This window comes from Acipenser ruthenus, chromosome 1, assembly GCF_902713425.1.
Source record: "Acipenser ruthenus chromosome 1, fAciRut3.2 maternal haplotype, whole genome shotgun sequence".
Classification (NCBI taxonomy): Eukaryota; Metazoa; Chordata; class Actinopteri; order Acipenseriformes; family Acipenseridae; genus Acipenser; species Acipenser ruthenus.
The window spans coordinates 36,309,714-36,329,464 of NC_081189.1; the positions used below are offsets into that span (position 1 = coordinate 36,309,714).

Consider the following 19,751-nt stretch of genomic DNA (forward strand, 5'->3'; position numbering starts at 1 on the left):
TGGAAGTGTCATTTTGTTCAATTGCGTGAAGTATTAATTTTTTGGTGCAATGAAACTGTTTTTTTTGTTAATAAATAATTAAAAAATACATCTAAAGTTACATATTCTAGTTAGCAGGTGCAATAGTAGCACAAGTAAAACATCTTACTACATTATAGTACTACATTACTACCTATAAAATCAGGGATCTAAAAACAATATCTAACATCAGATTTTCCTTTCCGTCTTGTGAAAGTACACTTACCCAAAGCATGCATATCTCCTGATTAAACTTTGCACAGAAAACATGGTTCTCTTAATTACCTTAAATTGTTGAGCAACAAAAAGTACATAAATGCTCATTCACTTATATAAAGGCACCACACTTTTAACAACTCGGACTAGCCATGGCCAAATGAAGAGCGGAAAGCAAGTCCAACTTTATCGATACTCAAAGTTAACTTCCAGCAACTGAACTAATTACTGTAGTTGATAAAGTACAGAAAGTGTTTTCCCTAATCTAAATTCTAATCACTGTGCCGCTCACAACAGACTTAGTAATGCTTCACTAGCACACCATTCACATGCAAAATACCCTAAATAGGCCAATTACAACTCAGCTCCTGTTCCCCAGTTAACCCGCTGAGAACTGAAGAATTCCACAAGCCATTTGCAAGACAAAACAAAGGCTCCTTGTCTTAAATAAAGTCAGGCTTTTTTATTTGTTTTTTTTTTGTTTTAAAGAGGAGGGAAAAAAAATGCTAAAACAGAGTGGCACACCTCCCACAATGCATATTTTAAAACAACAATGTAGCTCAGAAACTGAGTAATAAAATGATCATGCAGTTATTCTGCCCAATTTCAGAGATGACTGCAGTAGTTGTCCCCAGCTGGCATGCACTAGAAATATTAACAAAGATAAATGGCAAACACCTGAACAGGAAAAAAACACCCCATGAAGGATTAAGACTCGAATGTTGACATTAATAAACAGCGGTATGCCTACTTGGGTAAAAAAGGATGATTAGAACATGCAGACATTAAGGTAATGGTGATAATACCACAGAAAAGTGCACAAAAAGTTTTTTTTTTGCTAATGGTTTACAAAGTATTTTCAAAATTGTTAACCCTTAAGGTTCCTTAAAAAGAACCAGCCTACTAGAAATACTAGCAGTTAGCTATTCAATAACAAAAGGCATCATACATGACCATGACTGATATAGTAGCAAAATACAATAGGGGGAATAAGGTTAGACACTTTTTTTTTTTTTTTTTTAAGTAAGGTTTGATAACTCAGGTTTTAATATCAATGTCTTACCCCTCACTTATCAGCATGATCACCCCCTTGCCCCTCCCATTTTTCTGATGATTATCTTGCTTGTATTTTACAGTCAGCACTCACATATCCGACCCAATCAAATTTTAACTTCAGTGACGGTTAAACACATGTAACGCATATCTGATTATTTCATCTTTTGAGTGTATGTAGGTGATCACGTTGTAACCTGCTCCCTACCACCCAAACAACCCCCAGCAGCACTGCACACACACACACTTCATACGGAAAGAAAAAATATGACTTGGGTTTGAGGAACTGTACAGGGAGACGTATATTGTAGCACATATTTTTCTTTTCTGCAGTGTTGCCGTTTCATTTTTCTCTTATATCTGACATAAAACCAGAGATAGATCATGATGGTAGATTGTTCATGGAAGATTTGATTCAGCAGGGTCAAGGCAGGATATTTACAGCAATCTGTGCTGAATGTCTTACTATTTGAAGACAGTCCCCCCTGTTAGTTTCGTTTTTCATCCAGAGGCATATTTCATTGATTCTCTCATTGAAATTTGTTTGCACACGGCAGTAAAAGACAAACACAGTTTTTTCAGGGAACACAAAAAAGATACAATGTCAGAAAATACATAGCTGAAAGGACTGTGTTTTAAAGTAAGTAGGCATCCATGTCGATGTACTGTAGTTGGTTCTGTTGGTACAGTACAATATGATTCTGAAAATATCACTTGCCAAACTAGACGACACGTGGACTGTAATACAGTACATACTTTTAAATCTGGAACGAATTGTACTATCAATGTAAAATTCCCCATTACCAACCCAACAGCAAAATGAAAGCAAAATGTTACCCATGCACAGAACTGCGTAAAATGTAAAAGGCAATTCAATTCAGCAAATTAAAAAAAACAAAACAAAAAAAAACACGTTTCCATTAAACATTTTACATTACAGTAGCTTTTCTCGTTCGCTTTGTTTTTGGAGGAAGTGCTGTGCAACTGCACAATAATAAAGACTGATTTGCTATGCCAGGAAAAAAAAAAAAAAAGGTTGAGGGTTAAACAAGTACATTGTAACACTGAAGCGACGAGCTTTGTACCAGAAAACTGGTGACGGAGTCAGAAAGCACGCGTGGCGGGCAAGTGCATTAAATTGTTACATACATACATACATACATACATACATATATATATATACATATATATATATATATTATATATATATATATATATATATATATATATATATATATATATATATATATATATATATATATATATAAATAAATAAATAAATAATGGGGATTGATTTTATTCTTAATACAAGGGTGGTAAAACGCAACTGACATGCTGAGTGCTGACTGTATACATCCATTTGGAATACACAGGTATTTCAAAAGACAACGCTGCAGTAAAAGTAAATGTGGCAGCTACCTATTACAAATCACTGCCAGCTGTAGCTCAGTTCCAATCCAATGGTCTATATGCAATCTGATCATGTGGCCTACCACACAGGAAGGAATTAGACACCAGGAAGAACAAATGCTACTACTAATAAGAGGTTAGAAATGGATCTGTAAAAAAAATGTAATATTTACATTTTAGTTGATTAGTTAATATTTTCTCCCATTGCTACTGCTATTGGTGTTTGTGCTTTCTCCTTAAAAGCTTCAGCTAGAAACAAAAGGGGCCTACAGTATATTGGTCTTGTACTGAAATCGGTTACCAGTCAGATAAAGGCCTCTGTATTACACTTGGACACTGGATCCACATATGTGATATTCAACACAAACAGAAATGTTCATGCACTTAAAAGGACCATTCCCAGTGGGGATTTCTCATGCAGTGAAGTATCAGCTTGTCCACTTATATTATCTTTCAGAAAAGCTGAAGAAAAGCAGCAGTGCTTTACTTCAGAGAAATACTCCAACTCAATTCACAAGGAGGAAGAACACCATTTTGGTATATGGGTTTTTAAATAATAAACTGCACTAAAAGAAGAAAATGCAGAGGCACAGTATAGCTTTGGTCCAATAAGAGCTGCTTGGTTCTTGATTCTAGAGGCCTGTCAAACATGCAAAATGTCATTTAGCTTTTTAACTCCCAATCAATACCAAACAGCTCAAATGCCACAATTTCTGGTACTGATGTACACTGAGCATGCAACACAGTAATTGTACAACCGCGTCACCCCTCTTAACAGGTTAAGTAATGTAATTGTACTGTACTGTGGGCTGCTACAATATGAAACAGTCAGAAGTCATAACTAGTACCAACATGGTTTTTCCTTATTTCAATTTCTCTTAAAACTCAGAACATTCCAATATTCTTTTATATTGGTATATTGAGGTATTTAAAGCACAACATTGTCAAACTCTGGATAGAAGTACATTTCAAGTAATGTTCCAGTATTATCTACATTTTTTTTTTTTAATTAGTATTATTAAGTTTTATGAAATTGTATGTGAAAACCCTGAAGAGGCAAGCACATGAGGGTTTTGGGATGTGCAGAAAAGGGCAATTAATAAAAGTGGCACCTACAGCTGGCTCTGAAAAAGTACAAATGGTTGAAGCAAGCTTCCTATCTCAAACCTCCAACCATTCCCTAAATGATAACATCATTTACTGACCTTCATGTCTTTTTCAGAGTACTTGCCCGTGTAAGTATGTATGTATGTATAACACATTAAGTCAGTGGTGTGGAGTACAGTTCATTTGCACTGAATATGCTTCATTTAAAGTGTAAAACCCTTGTACATGTATGAATGTATTACAAGTTTTGAATACTGCTGACCCACTCAGTGGTGCTACTGCTTGTCAAAATTCATAAATCTCCAAATCTTGTCTCTAGAAATCATGCACTGAAACCTGTTTTTTTTTTTTTTGTTCGGTATGAAATGAGCAGCAAGCCTTCCACCACGGTGGCACAGCCAATCTCTTTTGAAAATGAAGATCAAAGTTAGATTAGGTCTGACTTGTTTCACACTCACAAAACTAAATGTGGGCTTCTTGCAATAATCATTTATAAAAGTGACTACAGTAAAACAAGAAAAAAAATCCAGCAGTGAGTTTTTTCCTTGTGAGTACAACAGGTTCAAGTTTGGCTAAATACACACTATACTAGCATAATTATTATTATTATCATCCTGCTAAAACAAGGACATCTGCCTAATATATGGCATGAAAATAGCTAGCTTACATTAACTGCTGTATATCACTGTGTTTTCTTCACAGCCATACACCACATATAAGCGCATGTTTATGGATACAGTATACAGGTATTTTATTTACTCTTGGCCAGTAGTGTCTGGGAAGAGAACACTTAAATGGTACTTGTCAGCTTTGAAGTGAACACATTTTGGTTACATTAAACAGGCCCTCTTTCAAACAAGGGAGATCTGATTCGGGCAGATGTGGACTGTTGTGGAAGTGACTGTGTGTGTCTTTGGCATGAGGCATAATTAAACCGTTGCCCCAGAGATGTGTCTTTGATGGTTTTGGCTTGGAGACTGGCCATGCTACATACCTTCATTTAACCTCTCAAGCACATCTCCAATGGAAGCAATCGTTGGACACATCAATCCAACCTTGATGCCAGGTTTAGATCCAAATAGTACAGTTAACATTACAAGTTTAGAAAAAGGTAATACTTATAAAACTTGATGTAATTACACTGACAAGGCACTAGCGAAATTGCAAATGTGTAACCCACAACGAAGCGTCAGACAAGTGTGTGGCCTGTCAAACACTGTATAGAAAGCAGCCCTTAAAAGACAACTATTGACAGCCCTTTTCTGTTCAACTGAAAACAGATGTTCATATAACAAAAGTCAATGTTTGATGTTGTAGTTTCCAGAACAGGAAGGGGTTAATATGGGCACATCTATTATATATCATTTTCACCCTTGCAAGGTTTCATAAACGTTGGAAAATGTGATACCTACTGAACACGCAGTACTTAATTTACATGAGATGAATGCTTTCTAGTGACCTGCAACCACCAGAACGGCCTGCTTTAATAAACTGTCTGACCCCAATGCATTATTTTAAAATAGCCAACAACATCCTAATTGGCATACAAACTGCTTAAATTTTTCTTTTCTTTTTTTTTTTTTAAACAGGTATTATGATTATTAAAAAAAAATATTATATATATATATATATATATATATATATATATATATATATATATATATATATATATATATATGCTTGTTTTGTGATGGCAGATGTGTCTAAATTATTACAAGCTGGCTTTGGGGAATACATACAGTGGATCTTCCAACTAGAAAGCAGCTGGTGAAAATTAACATTATACCACACACATGTTCAAGAATAAATAAATAAATAAAAACTCTTAACAATATCAATCCCTTGTTACACTGCCAAATCTTGTACATATATTAAATAAAAAAAAACTGCATACACAGTTTATAAATAGAAGTATGCCTTATGAAACATATCAAATCTTTGGCTTGTTTTACCTATTTTAATTACAATAACCCCCCTGTCCAGATTATTTTTTCTTGTTTTTATTTTTTAGGTCAAAGCTAGCTCAAGCCATGTAAAAGTTCTGAGCTCACACGTCTATATATGTCCTTTATATGACCATTGCTAATCATCATTTACATCCTTTTACTGCAAACTTTAAAATCTTTTTTTCACTTTTGTTTCAATGGCAAATGAGGTGTTCTTGTAGCCTTGTCTTTTTCAAGTTTTAATAGGTAGAAGCTTTTAAAATCACTTCCTCATCTCTCAGAAACAGTCTCACAAGTTTGCCCAGTCTTTTGACTTGGTGAACCCAACAGACTGCAAGCCAGTATAAGACCCAAAACCGTCGCACAGGAAGTGAATTTACATTTAGTTGGCAGGATAAATTGGTTTAATCAAAAAGCGAAAGTAAAGTGATAAGGGACTTGTGAGAATCTTGTTATACCTATGATGTAAGAAAATAGGTTTTTAAAATTTTGGGTTATTGTACCGTTAAAAACAGACAGTACTACATCATCTGGAAATGCAAAATCATGGATGCAACCCACCTCTTTTTCAGCAGTGAGATGCAAGCTCAGCATCCCCATTGCAATTCCTTCTAACCAAGTGGGATTTAGAAAACAGCCAGCAAGCCCAAAAACACAGTTTCCAGAAACACATCCACAAAAAGACTGAAGGTCAACAACATGCTGCTGACGTGTTGTACATCAGCACTAGCTTTACTAGAATGTAAAACCTATACAGTGTCTTTGTCTTGCTGTCAAACGTGTTGCTCTGAACTTAAACTGACATACATTTATACAAGTATATGTCAATTGACACAGATTTGTTTTAAGATGGGGCTGCCCTCCTTATATGTTATCACTGCCATCAGACTATGGGCTGAATTTTAGTTGTGGAGCTTTATGAATTTGTTGGCACCTAGTCAAGCTAGAAAGACCCCACTGGCAGATCCTTTGAAAACGGGACTCGTTAAGGCTTTGAAGGCTGATCTCCATCACAACTCCATAGCAACAGGGCCCTTCTGTTTGGATCTAAGAGTGGGATTACTTGAACTGTTCCCTATAAAACAGGTGTGATCACAGCATTAATAATTAACAGACATTATCACAAAACAGCAATCACATAACTCACAACGCAACAGAGGTACTGGAAGTTAAAAAAAAAAAAAAACTAACAAACACCTATTAATATTCGAATACTACTTTCAAGCCCAAATGATGTGTCTCGATTGTGTGTTTTTCCTTTCTGAAGAAAACTGTGCAATCAAGCCCATAGCATTTTTAGTTATCTTTCAGAACTGTACAGTGCTACCTCAATACACTACTCGATGATGAAGTGATTTGTTGATTTACTGTTGCAAAAGTTCTACATTTTCCTGTATAAAGGCCCTTGACTAATTTGTGGTTTCTGGTATTTAAATTTTTTTATGTACAAGTCAAAATAAAGAGGGAAACCTGCACGAATATAAAGAAAGGAACCCTTTCTCCAGTGCTATCAATCCAATACCTCTTTTAGAGTACAGAAGAAACATACTGCATGTCTATCAGCATTGTGAAAAAATAAACCAAACCAATGCACCTGACGGATGACATAACAAGTTTAGAAAGACCTGCTAAGTGAAGGGCTTGTCTATGGGGAGAGCTTTCTGTTTCCTTTTTGCGAGTCCTGCCAAGCTATATTCGACAAGGCAGGATGCAAGGGGCAAGTGGGCCTGCACATCCTTCCAAAACCCCATTGGCCAGGAGTGGTGGCCAATGAAAACAAAGGCTTCTCCAAGTACAATCACCACTACGCTCTGCTACGAGGCAGGATGTTGTCAGCATTCCCCTTCTCAGCAGAGTGCCCTTTGCCTTGACCCTTCCCAGTAATCAGATACAAAGCAGTGAACCACCACAGGAACTTCAGACTTTACACTAGGGACGACGCACTGAGAGGCTGGCTGCTCAAGCCTCCTACCCTGAACACTCACAATCACATTCCAAAGATGTTTCCGCCACAGCAGAATGGCTGTAAATTTCTAGAATGTTGATTCCTGTCCAGATAAATTAGGCGAGATGCACTCTGTAGCATGTGCAGTTCTCTTCTTTCACAGAAGACATATTCCAGGGCAGAGGACTTTATTTCTGGATTAAGTCAGTCTACTAAGGCAAAATTGTTTGAGGCTCCGTAACTAGAAAACAAAAAACTAAAATGTTTTAGCTCAATGTCAATAGAGCAGTTATTAGTAATTAGATTACTTATATTAAAAAAGTAAAAAAACCTTTAGTTCCACATTCATAAAACAAATTTACATTTCAGTAAGTGCATAGAGCCCTATACATTCACCTTCATGTTAATGCTTTATGAATATGACTCCTTCATATTTTACTATTTTTTCTGCTCAGTTGTTTGTATTATTTATTCACCTTTTAATGAATAATTCTTAAATCTTAAAGAAAAAGAAAACCATTGCTTAGGGTTGAACGCTAGCAAATGACCACAAATCATGTAGTGCTGTTGAAGGCACCATTTTGTTTTTTATAGTTTTTAATTGTTTCAAATCGCACCTTTAAGGATCACTAACAGGTGTTATCCAATGCTATCCTTGTCAGAAGTAAATTAAGAAAACAAATGCATAAAAGGCAGCCCTTCCAAAACTGAGCAGAATGTGTGATCAATGTGAATGTGTTGCCAGTGAGAGAGGGGGGAAAGGATGCCAGGCATGTGCCAACCAAAATGTGTTACTGAAAAGTGAAAAATGGGGCTCAAACTTTCCAAGCCTGATGTAGAATGGTAAGGCAGATTGCCTTGAGAATAATCCCACATCCCCAAAGAGGTCATCTCAGCGACAAAATAGAGGAGTGGAGGTGGTGTTCTCAAAGTGCGACAAAAGAGTGGAAAGATTTATTGCAGTTTGTACTGTAAGAATATATACAGTATGTATGTATGTGTGTGAGAGAGTTTGTGTTTTCTTTCTGAGAGTCATTAAAAATATATAAAAAACAGGAAACAGACTACAAAGAATCTCCTTAATGAACGAGGGACAAAAAAAGGACTAGTTAAGACCAGTTACAGCAAAGGAATGCTTTTGTGTGAAAATATGTCATAAACGAAGAAATAAAATGGGCTATTTCGGTTCTCATATACATGTTATACTTGTATCTTATCGTACTATAGTATTAAACAGTCATGGCAGAATAAAGTAAATAACAGAAAAATAAATGAATCCTAGTGAAATATATATGTTATTTAGTCTGAATAGTGAGAGAGACATATATAAACTGCTAAGTAAAATATGTTTTTCAGCACGGGAATGGACATATTTGCTTGCTTTGTGAATATTTTTCTACTGAATTCTCTTTATTTTTCTTGCTCACGCATGCTGTTCTCTACAGTTTTCTGCTGGTAGTCTGCTGGCCTTGACGCTCAGCCAAAAACAATTCAGTAACAAAAATGAACAATAAATCATTGTGTACTGACATTTATATTCTCCTCATGCAATCCAAAAAACTCAAATGTAACCCAAACTAAAGTGCCCATCAATACTTAATTCAAACCAGTTTAACATATGCGGTAGCCATATTTTTTAATGGTATATACCAGTAACATTTGCATAATCAAGTCAATTTTTAACACTGATGTGAAGGAAGGTGCCTTTTGTGGGAAGCCATTTTCTATAAGCAACATGGTCATTTGAGGAATTTGATTAAGCTTGACCACTTAATGCAAACTTTGAATAAATATAAATAAGTGAGAGTTTTATTTAAAATGGGAATTATTTTACTCAATGTATTTGTTGTTGTTGTTTAAATACAAATCTTCAAACAATAAGGCAACTATTACTGTGGGGGCATAAACATGTCCCAAAACGCTGCAGCAGTTTGAAAGCCATCAGCTGTCCGAAACTCACAGGCGGCACTGCACTACGCCTGTGTATAATTCCTTATTTTGGCAGCATTCACTTTCTTAGGATTAGGTCTATCTGGCAACTCCTGCTGTTCTGTATATTTATGGTGGACAGTTCCAGTGCTATTTGCTGTGTGGTTTTCTTTCCCTTGCTGTGCTTGGGACTCATTACCTTGCACGAGGATAGTGCTGTAAAGGTGAAAACGGAGCTCCATCAAAGTCAGGTAGAGGTCGGGGGCTGACAATACAGGAGTTCTGAATTCCTGCCTTCAACCTGACAATGAATTTCAATTTCACCCTTTCCATATGCCTATTGAAAACAACCTACAAAAAGAGACACCACTTAAAATAGTAACTGTTTACAAAAAAACTGAAGTAAACTAAAATTGTAGTTTTAAAGTACCACCAAAAAGCATGTTTAGGTAGCACTACAATTGCCTAAAAACATGTAATAGTAACAGTCACAACAGCAAGGAGCTACGTAGTTTTTATTGTAGATTATGACCAATAAACTATTTATTTGGTATTTATTGGTATTTTTTGATTGGTGTCTAAAATATGGGTTTTTAGAGTCGAGTAAACATAGGTGATATTTAACTAAAAATTTGTATACATCATCTTGTTATATTTTTCACCACTGTATTATAATAACATATGTGAAAATGTATGTAAAGATTAATGCAAATGTAAAAATATAAACTCAACTATAAATAATATGAGTAATTTTTGGTAAATGACTGTTCACACAAAAGGTTTAGACATTGACTCTATTAAAAATAGATTTACAGCCCTAATGCAGGGTAAATGATTAATAAAGTCCCTCTGCAGCTCTAAGCTAACTTTCTCTCCCATTGCTCCCCATCCCTTGGGTTCCCCCAAGTGAAGATTGACCCATTATGTTCCAATTAGTGTCAGTTGCAATGATGGTTTTGTGATGCAGCCTAGAACTGCCATCACACAGTAACTAACTTTGAGGCACTCTCCACCCTGGGCTTAAGTCCAGTGGTGAAAGCAGAATATCTTTACCAGTCAATGTATTCTTGGTGCCACACAATGCTCCCTGTTTAACATTATTCTTACAATAATCACATGTCGATTCTGATAATTGTGAAAAGCAAGAAAAAAAATGTTAAAATGTTTTTTGTTTAAGACTTGAAATGTGGAAATCATAAAACTAACCTAAACCCTAACCTTAAAATTGTATTATAAGACAGGTGTAAAGAAAATGTAGCTTGGATATCTAAATGCGACACGTCTGATCTCTGCAACTTCACAAGGAGCATTAAAGTGGCAGTACTGATCAGCACGTGCAGTGGCAGTACTGATCAGCACGTCAACCAAGACTGTCTCCATGGTTCTCATGGAATGGCAACACTTGCAGAAAACCACTATCATAAAGCACACCTAGGCTGATCCCTGGCCTTAATGAAATGAATGATGATGACAGGTTAAAATAATTAAATCTCATCATCCTAGAAAAAAGAAGGGGAAGAGGGGACTTGATTGAAATCTTTTAAATCATATAGTATAGTTAAAAGTGAGGTAGTAGGATGTAAAACACTGGGAACATTTATATAAAAAAACAAAAAAAGACGGGGCTCCCGAGTGATGGGACCTCCCGGGGGGGGGGGGGGGGGGGCTTAGGTAGGCCAGGGTGTCCTTGGCTCACCACGCACCAGCGACCCCCGTGATCTGGCCGGGCGCCTGTGGGCTTGCCTGTAAGCTGCCAAGAGCTGTGTTGTCCTCAGACCCTGTAGCTCTGAGGTAGCTGCATGTGGGCCTGCAGTGTGTAAAAGAAACGGTCGGCTGACGGAACACGCTTCGGAGGATAGCGTGTGTTCGTCTTCACCGCACCCAAGTCAGCGCGGGGGTGGTAGCAGTGAGCTGAGCCTAAAATTAATGGGCTATTCCAAATTGGGGAGAAAATGATAAAAACAATTGCCGATTACTAAATTAAAAAAAGACAAGATTCTATGCTTTTAAATTAATTCCCCAGTAGGGGAAAATGGTGTGCTAACATAGGATGAGCCTTGATGGGCTGAATGGCCTTTTCTCATTCTCAAACTTTTTTCTTATGTTCTAACTCCAGTGGCAATCTTGTCTTGAGCCAGGAGACATGTGCAACATATTGTCACAAGTAACAAACGTGCTACTGTGGCCCAAAATCCAAATGCCACCATGATCTCTAGTTGTCTGAATGTTTTAGAGGTATAAACCCAGTCTTCTCCATCACATCTCAACTGAAAAGACAGCATTCAGAATCTGTATGAATAAGAGAAAGGTTGTGATGGTAACAGATCAGGTTCTAAAACTCGTCCAAGGACATATGGCTAGGGAATGAAAGGTCAGAAATAAAAACAGTAATTTGTGCATTCTCCTCAGGAGAAAATTACTTTGGTGGTAAACCACTCTAAGCAGAAATACAGAAAAAATCTCCATTCTTAAAAAGAAGCTGAATGAAGCTAACAGATGGGTATTTGATATTTCTATGTTTTTTTTTTTTTTTTTTAAAGTTTGTTTCGAGTAACTAAACAGCAGTGATGGGCAACTGGTTCAATTGTAAAGGAGCAAATGTTTTTCACACTTGTATCTTTGTCTTCAGGTTCTTTGGTACTAATACTGGGGAAGAGTTTACTATCGTCTTTGTAATGAATACCCCTCTTATACACAAACACACTGTAGCTTTGATAACACTAACACCAGACAGCTAGTGCTCTCAAGCTGATAGCAAGAAGAAAGCTATAAGGGTAACTGACCTATAAGGGGCTGAATGTTTGGTGTTTGCGACTACAGCAAGTGATCTGGTTTTCCCTTTATCAGAAGGGTTCCTAAGAGTTGAAGCTGAACATTTAGTTCCACAATGACAAGGGGTTCCTTTGCACCACTGGTCCATGATGACTTTCTACAGAAGGCAGTTTTACTTCCATATCTGCCTCATTGAGAGAAGTGATTCACACCCCTCTACTCTGGGATCTTCTCATGTCAGGCAGATAGAACAGTCCAGACCTCAGATTGCAGCCCCTGTAAGTATAGCTCCTGAGCTGCGAGGAATAGAAATCTCCAAGGATTCTGACAGGCTGTTGCTGGTTTAAACGGAAGCTAGGAGGCAGGCCACCAGGAAGACGTATTGTTGTAAGTGCGGGAGGTCAGCCCACTTGGTGTGAGGGCATGCAGCACGTGACATACCTCTCACTGACCAATTTTCTCAGCTTGAAAGTTCTTTGTCCCTTTCCACATAAAGACGAGGCAGGTATTTTAACTGGAGTCATGCCTTCTCCAATAATGTTCTTTTTTTTTGGTACTGTTTCTGCAGAATTGTTTTTGCTTTATAATCAGAATGAATCAGTTGAATATGACTATAAATATCAGGTAAGAAAATACCACATAACTTTTTAGAGACTGGCAAGTATAAATCATAATATTGAGGGGTTGTCAAAGCTCTAGTCTACCAAAGGTAATTAGCATCACACTTTTCACCCCAAATAATCCCAGTTAGGGGCAATCCAGCTGTCCCGTTTGTAACTCCCAGTGTACTTTTAAAAGCTTAGAAAAACCATATGCTCCCTACCCCACAAGTAGTCTTTAAACTGTGGGCCAAGTGTAGAAAAGTCAGGAGACAGGAGGTATGAAACAATGGTACAGTATATATAATAAATGCAATGGGTGTCAAGTCTGGACAAAGAGCAAACAGCCGAACAAAACACAGAAATAACATGACCAGCAAAGAGCTGCATTCCAAATGACCCTGGTGGAACAATAACAGGGACTGCTATGATTCTGACCCACAAAGACTGAGGACCGCTATCATTATCATTAAGAAAAACATTGGTGCGTTACAAGTGAGCAGAGGTGATCCACTCAAGTATTGCTACTTCAAATTTCTAAACAATACCTATTTATTTCTAAAATGTAACCTTTATTAAAAAACTTATGATCATATGCATTCAGCACCCATAAAATGGTTAATCGTCTCGGCTGTCAAAAGAGATTCATTCAAAATGGTGATCATTTTTCATAATTGACAAGAACCTTTGGCCGACAGAATCCTGGAATCATCTGCTGATGGGCCATTTAAGAATAGGATTAACACTCGCCAATTAACAACAATACAATATATAGCCCTGCAGCAACAGAGCATAGAGCACCTTAGAAAATGCATAACAATGAAAACTGACAAGCAGGAAACTATATTTATAAAAGTGAGACTAAAGTTTGTCAGGTACATATAGTTTTAACACAAATCAATCAATCATTCTCACATTGCACACTTGGAATATAGACTGTGGCAGTGTTGTTGCTGACCACAGACAGCCACAAGCATGTACTAGTTAGCTGAGAGTAAGCAGCATGTGGATTTATGTTTAGCTCACCTGATGGCACCCCTGTAAGTTTGACTCTCTTCCGTAAGAGTACGTTCCTCTCTCCGTTTTACCTGGAAACAAAAAAATTAATTGTGAGACCAGGAGAAAATTACTTTGCAGTACAACTGAATGCATTGTATGTTATTATTATTATTATTTATTTCTTAGCAGACGCCCTTATCCAGGGCGACTTACAATCGTAAGCAAAAACATTTCAAGCGTTACAATACAAGTAATACAATAAGAGCAAGAAATACAATAACTTTTGTTCAAGTAAAGTACAAGTTTGACAAACCACAATTCAATAATACAGCAGGTAATAGTGATAGTTACATCAGGATATGATTTAATAGTGATAGTTACATCAGGATGTGAGTAAATACAAAGTACTACAGGTTAAAAACTTGGCAGATTACAGTATTCTGAAGTACAGGATTAAATGCAGTAAAATAGGGGCTGATAAGAGCAAAATAAAGCACATTTACATGAAGGGTGATAGTGTCCCAGGATACAAACAGAGGAGTTCTACAGGTGCTCTTTGAAGAGGTGAGTCTTAAGGAGGCGCCGGAATGTGGTCAGGGACTGGGCAGTCCTGACATGCTTGCGTTATGTTATATATTCTATCCATTTATCGGTTGGCTGGACTCAGGAAAGCGATTCAGAAATAAGGGGTATTATTAGGGATTAAACAGCAATGCAAAACATAAATAATGCTTTCATTGCCCACTATGTTGCCTAGGTTATAGATTGGAAAACAGTTCTGGGTATGCAAGCAACTAAAGCATTGTTCAATTTGATATACTTTTTTCTGTAGGGATCCTCAAAAAAGGAATTTGTTGCCAAATACTATGGAATGCACAAATGTTTCTTTCCCCTCAGCACATTCTTAGATTTAAAATTGAAATCTCAATCTATCATAGAAAAAGCCAGGTATAGCAGACTTTTAATAATTGGGTTTCAAAGCGTATAGTGGGAAACTATGGCAATTGAGGGAAGAACTACAAGTCACCAACAGGGGATTATAATGCCCGGAGCCGCAGGCTGAGGTAACTACAGTTCTTCCCGAGGGCTCTTTAGTTTCCCACTATGAGGCGATGTCTGCACTCCATATTTCTTTTATGAATCAGTCAAGAAAGTCATGTTTTTTAAGTCCATAGCGCATAGTTATTAAAGGTTTTTTTGGCTTAGAACTGTCTGACTTTCTCACTGCAACATAGAATTCTCCGAGGAGTCTGTTCAGTTTGTGAAGGTCGTATTTATTTACATCGAGTTGGATTTGTTTGAATTTTAGGAAGTCAGAAAACACTGAAAGCGAAGTTTTGTATGACACTTTTAGGGTTTGCAGCATATTTGTTTTGAGTATATTTTGTAATTCATTTACTGTTGTCCGCCGATTTGCTTTGTTGTGTGAAGAGAGGAAGGACGTTCAGCGCGATGACGCAACTTGAGGGAGTTTGTTAAAAAAAAAAACATTTACCATAAACAGTGTCACAGGTGCAATAGTTGGATCTATTTTTGGTTATGTGAAGTATATAAAGTTTTAATCAATCTCAAGCCAGAATTTCTAAGGACCTACAAGTCTATTTTCTAGGCATTTTTGTGAGGCCCTCAAAAGGGTAGAGCGACTAATACACTGGTGCGACGTATGCGTTGGTGTGTGTAATATTAAACTACTGTACCAGTGCCACAGTGGGATTAGTACAGCCACAGTTATTATGGCTCACAAAAACATAACTGTGAAAACCTGATTTATTTTTTCAGGATCTACGACATTCAGTTCATGTTGCTAGGTAGAAACACAAAACCACTGTTGTAATTAAAAGTTTTAATTTGTTACTCTCAATAACCTCAGTCATTTTGAATGTTAAACGCAAGCTTTCAGACTCTTGACTGACCTCCTCTCGACCCAGGCACGTGCGTTCATGGAGAAAAAAATAGGTTAAAGTTATCAATTTTCGGAATATGAAAACGTCACAGCTATACTGCTTCACTGTTAACACAATAGCTGTCAGTCTATGAATTTCCTTATTCCCACCCTCCCAAACCACTGATTTGTCAACATTCAGACTGAACCCGCCCCTAGGATCCGTACCAAACAGCTATTGGTTAGAAAGTAGAGGTGCACCGATAATTGGTACCCTATCGGCAAGGCACCGATAAGGAAAAAAAAAACATAAATCAGCGATCAGCAGTTTGTTATATTAGCCGATAATGTACACCGATATTCATGCTTGAATTTCAGAATTTAATGTTTGGTCAAGCACGCGTTTACTATACTAATGACGTAAAAACACTGAGACAGTAATTTTTCCAGTGCTCAAAAGAATGGAGTTTGTATTTTTTATTTACTTATTTATTTATTTATTTATTTATTTATTTATTTATTTATTTATTTTTATATCTGAAGACAACAATAGGATAGCCGATTTGTGTCCAGCAGAACAGACTTGATGCTACATTAAATCCAACGATGAACTGTGAGTAGAATATTTTTCTGATGTTTTAAAAAAAAAAAAAAAAAAACTCTCTTCTTTGAATATTTAAGACCGTAGTGTTCACCTGCCTGTGCTGATCAACACTCTTCCGCGTCCAACAGCAAAACAAGTCCTCTTAGTTAGCGCAGACTGCCGGGTCGTTACATTATTATTATTATTATTATTATTATTATTATTATTATTACTATTACTACACAATGTACTTCAAAATGGCCTTTTGTAATGTGTGTTTACCTACCATTTTGAAGCAGAAATTGATTACTGTGCCGTCTTTTGTTAAGTAACAAATTCAAGTTTGACTGAATTTTGTAACTGGAAATTTAATATTTTTATGACTTTTTATTTATTTATTTATTTATTTATTTATTTATTTATTTGATTGAGCGAACAATTTAAGTTGTGCGACATTTAAGCAGTGTATGCTTAAGAATTTAACAAACGTTGTTGTAGCTGACAATGTGTATGCTACATTTCTTTTCTACTATACAGTATAGGTACAAGTTATAATACGCAATGTTTCACAGCAAGTGTCTATAAAAGTTAATGTCACATTATATACTTTTTTTCTACATAAGTGTTTTTACTAGTACAAATGCAAAAAATTATTTTTGTGTGACTGTTGTAAAACAAATGCATACATTGCTGCCAAGCACACAATATAATACTACGTTATTCCTTGTATTCATTTTCTGAAGTAAATGCAACAAGTAAACAATAGCTGTTCATTTCTTAACATTTATAATTAAACAGTTTAAATATAGGCCCTATGCCTTGTTCTAATAGTTTACAATAGCTTAACTGCACTATCTATTATTATCGGCATCCTATCAGTATCGGCCGATATGGATAGATAACCATCGGCTAACGGTATCGGCCAAGAAATCTTTATTGGTGCACCCCTATTAGAAAGCCGAGTAAACTTATCAAGTCTTCTGTTCGTCGTAACTGTAATGCTATAATAATGCAGGTGACTGAGACTGGATAAAAGTAGGACAGTCAGGCAACAAACAAAAATGCCACTCAATAGGTTTGAAATTGCGCATTGTTGAATTTGCCGAAATACATGTTAAATCGCAATGCTGAAAAAACAGTACGTGACTGAAGACGAAACAAAGACAAACTTAAAACGGCCAAAGAAAAACAAGCTGATAGAGGAGAAAAGTGTTAGTGGCCCGATGTAGAAAACATTTTGTTTGAATGGAGTACTTTGAATGATTTTAATACATAATGTAACTTGTTCTACATGTCATTGCAACACAGTGGTATACTTGTAAAGTATGTGTATAGTTATGGTTCTGATTAACAAAACAAAATGAATGTATTTGTACAGCTGGAAACTGAATGCAATTGTACTGCATCGTATGCAATACTAAAATGTTTTGTTTACTGGTTATTAAATAGTGCACGGTTTAGTTTATTGTTTTTTTTTCTTTTTTAATTGATGCAAGCAGCACTGTTTAATGCTTTTAAATTTACTTTAAATACTGTTCAATACTTCTAAATTTGAATTAATACAACACATTTGTAAAAGCCAATGCAGCTGGAACTATTTTCCAAGTATGGTTTTGGAAAGAAATGATCAGTAAAGCAAAGACATGTTTTTGAACTTGTTTGGGTACTTGATAAGGTAAAATAAAATACAGTTAGGTTAATACAGATGTGATGTGGTATGTATAACTTGATTTTACGCTCTGTCAATTGCTACTTTTTAAATTTTAGACACTTCGAAAAAAGGAATAGTTTCTAGCAGTTTAACTAAAAACAACACTGTAAAATGATTAAATGGAATAGTGTTGCAAACAAGGGTTATTTACATTATTATTATTATTATTATTATTATAATTATTATTATTATTATTATTATTATTATTTATTTCTTAGCTGATGACCTTATCCAGGGTGACTTACAATTGTTATAAGATATCACATTATTATAAAATATTATACTATATTGGTGCAGGGTCGAACATGGGATTTTTATGTTCGGATATTCGCTCAATTTAAATACTCATTCGGATATTTGATTGTTTTTCAAAAAGTAATAAAAGCCATTATATTGCTCTGAACGCAGGCAGACACACAGCATAGCAGCAGGGACAGGGGGTGTGACCATGGCCCCTGTGTGTGTGTGCCTTTACAGCAAGACCTTACAATATGTAACACATTAAAATAGAAAAATATCCCAGGAGTAAAGAATAAGTTGTGTAGGACTTACTTTACCCCAGTGAATTACCGTATTCACTCGAGTAAGACGACCTTGTGTAAAAGTCGAGCCTAACATTGTGAGGGCGAGATTCGGGTATACATTATTTTTTTTTTTTTTTTTTTTTTTCATTGGTTATTGAAACAGATGGTAAGTTTAGTGAAACAGAAAACAAAAATTAACACCTGAAATCAAAACTGTTGTTAGAGTGCCCTTCAGGTGTTAGTTTTCCTAAATATATGTATTTAGATATCCTGACGGCATTTGAGTGGCAGATTTGCAAAAATAACAATTTTATAAGCACGTCTACCTAGAAACGCTATACGGGTCATTTTGATGCGTATTACAACACAGTACATTTTTTGGTATAGCCTATAATAGTATTATTTTAATATACAAGCCCCACCCCCACTTCCTTCCTAGCCAACACAGAAGTATGCATTTCAATGGAATGGGAGGTGGTGTGGTCTGGCTGTAATTCAGTGAAACTGTGTCTGTGTTTTACGTGACAGCTCTGGATGTAAACAAACCTGGGATAATTTTTATATATATTGACAATGTTACAGAATCTTGAGATGTTTGCGTTTTAATTTGAGAGAAATTAGAAGCATTTTCTCTGGCAACGAGGGCAACAAGGATTTGCCCACAACAATGTCAGTGGAGGTGCACTGTTTCCACAGAAGCACTCTGCTGCAGGGTCACGCTGTAACAATCAGCCCATAGCCTACAGCCAACTATATACGTTCCCAGAAATTAGAACTAGTTACTGTGCCAAATATAAGAATATCTAAAATATTTAAGTACAGAAGGATTGATTGACAGCGAAAAAAACTAATAACTTGCACTATTTGCTTAACACAAGAAAAAAACTATTTGCACTCCAATAAGGACATGAAATCAAGCTTGCAAAAACAAACCAAAAAAAAAAAAAAAAACAAATGCAGCACTTGCACAGGCAAGCACGCACAATTCAATGCAACAACCACAACAAACAATTCATTCAGAATGAATAATATTAACTGGAGAGCGTACATTTAAACG

General features: G+C 36.2%; 1 protein-coding gene across 14 annotated transcripts in view; it reads right to left on the reverse strand.

Annotated features, from left to right (window-relative positions):
• Positions 1 to 19,751, reverse strand: part of LOC117972799 (transcription factor 4-like) — a 175,617-nt gene that overhangs the window by 77,150 nt on the left and 78,716 nt on the right. For 12 of the 14 annotated variants that reach the window (XM_059024479.1, XM_059024459.1, XM_059024482.1 and 9 more), the window contains one exon: positions 14,022 to 14,083. In XM_059024479.1, coding sequence (XP_058880462.1) covers positions 14,022 to 14,083 — 62 coding nt within the window. Of the gene's footprint in view, positions 1 to 244; positions 1,246 to 14,021; positions 14,084 to 19,751 lie in introns of those variants that run through there. The other 2 variants (XM_059024500.1, XM_059024501.1) reach the window with 2 other exon arrangements.